Genomic DNA, 6,216 nt, shown 5'->3' on the forward strand with positions numbered 1-6,216 from the left:
ATTTATGTACTCTTGTATATTTATATCTATATATTTTTGTGTATTTATATCGATGTCTCATTTATATTGACACAATAACTAAATACAATCTCAGTTTTGTAACTATAAAAAAAAGCAGGATTTTATCTATGCAAAAATTAGAGATCAGTTAATAATGATGTGATAATTAAATAATTAATCCATTAAAATCATTTATTGACAAGAAAACAAATCATCCATTTCCCATGAACAACGAGTGATATAATATAGATATATATTATAGTTCCTATCACTAATATATATACTTTTCATGTTGAATTCTCAAATATTTAGTAGCTCTATTCAGTTAGATTTTCATCTTTATTTGATCATTGACCAATCTATCAACACTATCATGAATATCTTAGTTTTTTTTTCTTTTATTTCAACAAAAAAATAAATATTAGATAAAAGGAAGGGACGAAAAGCTAAATTACACGTTCACCATGACTATATATATATATATATATATATATGAAGTTCTTTGTAAAAACCTTCAATTTATTCTTATATTTTAAGAGTATGTTCTACCAGATATAAACATGGCCAAGCTTTTGTAGACAAGTTTAATGTTTGCAATTAGATATAAATTATATCAATACAAATATTCAATCATTTAAATATTAACTGATTATTATATCTTTTCTTGCATATCTCTTACTTTCATGGAAAAGATACTTAAATAAATTTAGTAAAAAATGGTGAAAAATTTTTATGTACTAATTTTATGAAAAATAAATGGCATAAGAAATTTATTTTCCAATATTAAACAACACATAATAGAGCCAAAAAAAAAAAAGGGTAGCAAAAGCAAGTACAATATAATACAAAGAGAATTAATTTAGCGGAGGTAGACTGAATTTTAAATAAGTATTACCCGTAAAAAATGAATTTTAAATTTTAAGTTTTACTCCATGTATTAGTAAATCTTTTTTTTAATAGAAAAAAATGAGTAATATTCTATATTGGCCTTCAGAAAATAAAATTTTGACGGTTATTTTAATTTTCAGAAAATTTTGGTTATCAAATCATTCTAGATGAAATTATAGATTCTACAAAATGGAATATAGAGATTTGTTTAACAATAGGCAACTCTTATTTCGACGATGAGTTATAACTTAAATAATGGTATAATTTTTTCATGCTCAACTAAGAAGTCGCGAATTCGAATCTCTCTATCTTTGATAAAAAAAAATCAATAAGTTAAAAATTAATTCGTTGGCTAATAAATTATTCAAACCCTACATTTATTTAAATAAACTAAAGATGTAACCACTAAATCAACCTAATTTAATTTTTACTTTTTAACATGTTTTTCATATGGTAAATCCAAAAAATAATAGGGAGCGCAATACACGGAAGTTTGGTGCAGCAGCACCGTGCGCCTGCGGCATCTGATTCTGATCCCTCTTCTCTTCTCTTCAGTTTTTTCTTTCATTTCATCTCAGAATTCTCTCTATCTCTCTATTCTATTCTATTTTCTCTCTATTTCTATATATAGCATTCCAAAAACACCACCACTAAACATATCAATATATCATACAAAAACCATAATGGGAGCTGAACCTTTGTCTAACCACACTACAATACACGACCAACAACATTCTCGTCCTCTCGTACTTGGTCTCCAACCCTTTGCTCTCGTGGACCACGTGGCTCGCGTCGATTGGTCCTTGCTAGATCAAATTCCCGGTGAACGTGGTGGCTCCATACCTGTATATATTAACCCCCTTCACTTATTTCACTTTTTCTTTTTTCTTCAACAAATTCGTTTCCTATAACTTTCTATGAGTTCTTTGTTACTACTAGGTACTAGGTAGGTAGGTCCTTGTGTTTTTTTATCTCAATTTTCTTTTACATTTTTGGTATATTGTGTTGTTATGTTAGTCTTAGATATTTTCCTAGGCATCACATCATATTTAAGGTAACTTATATCATGTAGTAGAAGTTAATTAGAAGAAAGTGTGGATATGCGAGAATGATAGTTAAGAATTATTAGATGACAATTTAGTTAAATATGTCAAACCATACAGCGTTTTTCACCTATCGTTTTCATGCTAAGACAAATTCACGTGAATAGTTTCACGTGAATAGTCACCATAGAAGGCGATAGGTGAGATTCGTCAGTTAAACATGTCAAACGATTTAACAGTTTTTATCTATGGTCAGCCTCGAGTAGGTTTTGAGTTAATTGGTGTTGGGAGAATCATGTCTCTTGTGAAATTTTCAATACTCAGCAAAATTGTACCTACTAGGAGGATTACAGATGTTTGTGGACATACCAATTTTTGTTTCCACCCTTGATTTATGTATGTTTTGATCAACTATCCTATAATCTTGACACATTATTCATGCACATCATATTGTAGCAAATACTATTTGAATGTATAATATTGACATGACATGAGAGTGTAGAATTTAACTTGGTGGATTCCTTTTCTTAATGATTTTATCAGGTTGGAATTGAGGAGCTTGATTTTATACTGAAGGAAGTGAAGAGTCATGTTCTATCATCCCCTGATGATGGTTCGAGCCCGGTTAAGACCATGGCTGGTGGCAGTGTTGCAAACACAATCAGAGGGCTAAGTAGTGGCTTTGGGATCTCTAGTGGCATTATTGGTGCTTGTGGGGACGATGAGCAATGCAAGCTCTTTGTTGATAACATGAAATCCAATGGTGTGGACCTCTCAAGGCTGAGGAAGAAGAAGGGACACACAGCACAGGTTTGCTCAGTCTTCAGTTTTAGAAAGAATTGCTTTATCAATAAATTAGAGAGAAAATTTATCTGTAGTTATATTCTATAGACATCATATTATTAATCGAATACCATTGGAATGTTCGAGTGGTAGGCAATGTTGCCCTCTTCCTATAGTTCTCAAGTTTGAGCCCTGAGGGTGAAAGGAACTTGTGCTTGGACGCATTGACGGATTTAGAAATTTTAGTAACAGGGGCAAATATAAGACATTCTCAAGAGTAAGATATGTATGAATTTATATACTTATAAATAAATGCCCAAATTTTAGTGGAGGTACATGCCCCCAATTCACTTGGATTCGTCCTTAGTCAGGAGAGGTAGCAACAATTCCTCGAGCTAGATTAGTTGAGTCCTGATAATAGGGTTCGGATACCAGTCAAAGACAAAATTATATACTAATATTAATAAGTGTGTGTTTGCAAATAACATATCAAGTGAAGTGATTGTGCAAGAATTTTGACAACTTGGTTTTGTGAAACAGTGTGTTTGCTTGGTTGATGCCTTGGGAAACCGTACAATGAGACCATGTCTCTCAAATGCTGTGAAAGTTCAGGTACATGACTCTGTTCTCTCAATGAATATGTAGAGTTTGGAGCAGAATATATATGGATTCAGTTAAATTTTGTAATGTTTGAATTTTACTTCATTATTTTGCAGGCAGAAGAATTGACCAATGAAGACTTTAAGTGCTCCAAGGTGACTTAATCAACTAAATAGCATTTCATCGCATAAGACTCTTTCGCTCTTATCATATTTAGATATTTTCATTATGTTGGGGATTATATATATTGAGCCTTTGAACTGAATTATATTTTTGAATATGGCAACTTGTCTGCTGTGACTCTTAGTTACTGTTATATTTACATTTCAGTGGTTGGTGATGAGATATGCAATACTTAATTTGGAGGTTATTAAAGCTGCTATTCTTTTAGCCAAACAAGAAGGTCTTCTTGTTTCCTTGGATTTGGCTAGTTTTGAGGTATAAATCAAATCTCACTCGCTCCCAACTTGTTCTGATATCATTTAGCCGAAAGCCCGAAATGTATTATCTTCCAATCTTAATCCGAGTTTAAAGTTTGTGTTTGGATACTGTCTCTTAGACAAAAATAGAGAAATAGTTATGAAAAGACTTGTTTGGTTGTCGAGACAGGGAGAAAGATACAAATTTTATCACACTGCCCTCCTAGACCACCGTGGACCACCAACATAGTTGGTTGGACTGGTGCCGAAAAAGTTTTCTTCCTTCTTGTCTTGTTCTTGTTAGAACCAAACATGTTACAGAGACTTTTTTGTGTGTGTCTAGATTTGTCTCAGATACCTTATCCAAACACATGAGCTAGATAAGCTATATCGCTCATCTTATATGGTCCCTTTACTTTGGCAAGATGGTCAGGAACTTCAAACAACCACTCCTGGAGCTAATAGAGTCTGGGAACATAGACCTTTGCTTTGCCAATGAAGATGAGGCAATGGAACTTTTAAGGTGGCTGCCATTTGTATTCAACTCAGCTTCACCTTGATCTAGTTTCACTTGTTATGTGTTCTATTGATTGTTCATGGCAAAATTCTTTGCAATGGATTAGGGGTGAAGAAAATGCTGATCCGGTGGCTGCCGTAGAATTTTTGGCCGAATATTGCAAATGGGCTGTAGTAACACTTGGTGCCAATGGATGCATTGCAAAACAAGGAAAGGAGGTATATTATCTTAATTATTTTAATTTTGCAGCACATGATCAAAATGGAGAGCATAGTCAAATTGACCTATCATCACTCATTAGGTTCATTTTCATCTATTGAGTGAGTTTGATAATCAAACTAATGAAAGTTGTGTAAAATTAAAGGTCATTTTTCCCATAATTTTGGCATGCTAAGCTCAAACTGCAAATTATTTTGTACCAAAACAAATTACTATGAGATATTTGATTGTTAATAAGTCATTATCATAAGAGTTATGTTATTTAGTCATTTCTTGAATTATGTTTTACCTTTAATATTGTCGCAGATTGTGCGAGTACCGGCAATAGGGGAAGCAAAGGCAGTTGATGCCACTGGGGCAGGGGACCTTTTTGCCAGTGGATTTTTGTATGGAGTTATAAAGGGTTTCTCTCTTGAAGATTGTTGCAAAGCAGGAGCATGCAGTGGTGGAGCTGTTATTCGTTCTCTTGGTGGTGAAGTGACATTAGAGAATTGGCAATGGATGTTCAAGCAGATGCAGTTAAAGGAGCTTCTTTTGCCTGATACATCCAAATGAATGAATAGCCTCCATTGAGATACATGTTTCCACTTTTATTCTTCTTTTTTATTTATTACCATCAAATGGCAGCTATAGTGTTCCATTTTTTGGACTGCTTTGTTCTATGCATGGAAGATAAGCTTATTAAATTATCCAACATAAAGATAAGGCAGCTTCCAAATATTGTTTCCATTTAGTAATTCATACTTGTGTATATGAGTACTTAGTTATTTATTTTAAAAATTATCAAACAAGATATGAATTGAATTGGATATACAGTCAATGTAAAAAAAATTTACATACCCACTTAGTCCCATGTTGTCATATTAGCATAGATATTTGATAAAACTATTCGATATTATAATAGTCCTAAATGCACGTATTTGATTCACACAGTCTAGGACTGTTTTACACCGGAAACAATAGTAATGAAACACTTTAACGCCTCTTAAAAAAAAGCTTAAAATATGAGATTTTTTATTAATAATAATTTATAAATAAATTATTTTATGTTTAAATTTTTAGTTATAAAAATACTTATTTTAAAATTATAACATTTAGATAAATGACTAAAAAATTACAATTTTTTTACAAAAAAAATAGATATTAAAGTGTTTTATTGTGTATGATGTAATAAGTGAAAATAGTAAACAAATGTAAAATATATGTAAAATATGTGTCATGTATGTTTTGTTGCTGTTTCTTATTTTTGCTACTCTTACTAGATCTCTCTCTTTTATTGGATCCAAAACATGTTGTAACAACTATAAAAAAATAACAAGCTATATAAAAACAAAAATACATGTAAAAAAATAAAATTAAAATTGAGATTTCATACGACACAATGTTAAACACAAATTTAATAATAAAAATAGAATGATAAAGAATATCTGAAAAAAATATATGCAGCTAGTGGTTCAAATAGAACATTGTGCAAAAATAATAATAAAAAACCAATACTTCTAACAGATGAATAATAAAAAACCAATACTTCTAACAGATAAAACATGTGAAAATAATGGTAGAGACCAATATTTCCAGCAGAAATAAGAAACATTTTTCATAAAGCCAAAAATGAATGTAACAATGATATCTTTTATTTTAAAATCAAATATTTTTTTAATAAAAATAATAAAATAACTTATAAAAAAAAAAAAAAAATCATATATTTATACTTTTTCAAAAAGTTGTGAATTAATTTTTGAAAAGT

The 6,216-nt window shown here is 30.9% G+C and overlaps 1 protein-coding gene across 1 annotated transcript; it reads left to right on the forward strand.

Annotated features, from left to right (window-relative positions):
• LOC107605757 (uncharacterized sugar kinase slr0537) lies at positions 1,451-5,258 on the forward strand. Its single transcript, XM_016307730.2, has 8 exons — positions 1,451-1,733; positions 2,475-2,741; positions 3,255-3,326; positions 3,431-3,469; positions 3,645-3,752; positions 4,159-4,256; positions 4,357-4,468; positions 4,776-5,258. Exons 1-8 carry the CDS (start codon positions 1,572-1,574, stop codon positions 5,022-5,024), a joined length of 1,107 nt encoding a protein of 368 aa, XP_016163216.1. The 5' UTR covers positions 1,451-1,571; the 3' UTR covers positions 5,025-5,258.

The sequence above is a fragment of the Arachis ipaensis genome, chromosome B06 (assembly GCF_000816755.2).
Source record: "Arachis ipaensis cultivar K30076 chromosome B06, Araip1.1, whole genome shotgun sequence".
NCBI lineage: Eukaryota > Viridiplantae > Streptophyta > Magnoliopsida > Fabales > Fabaceae > Arachis > Arachis ipaensis.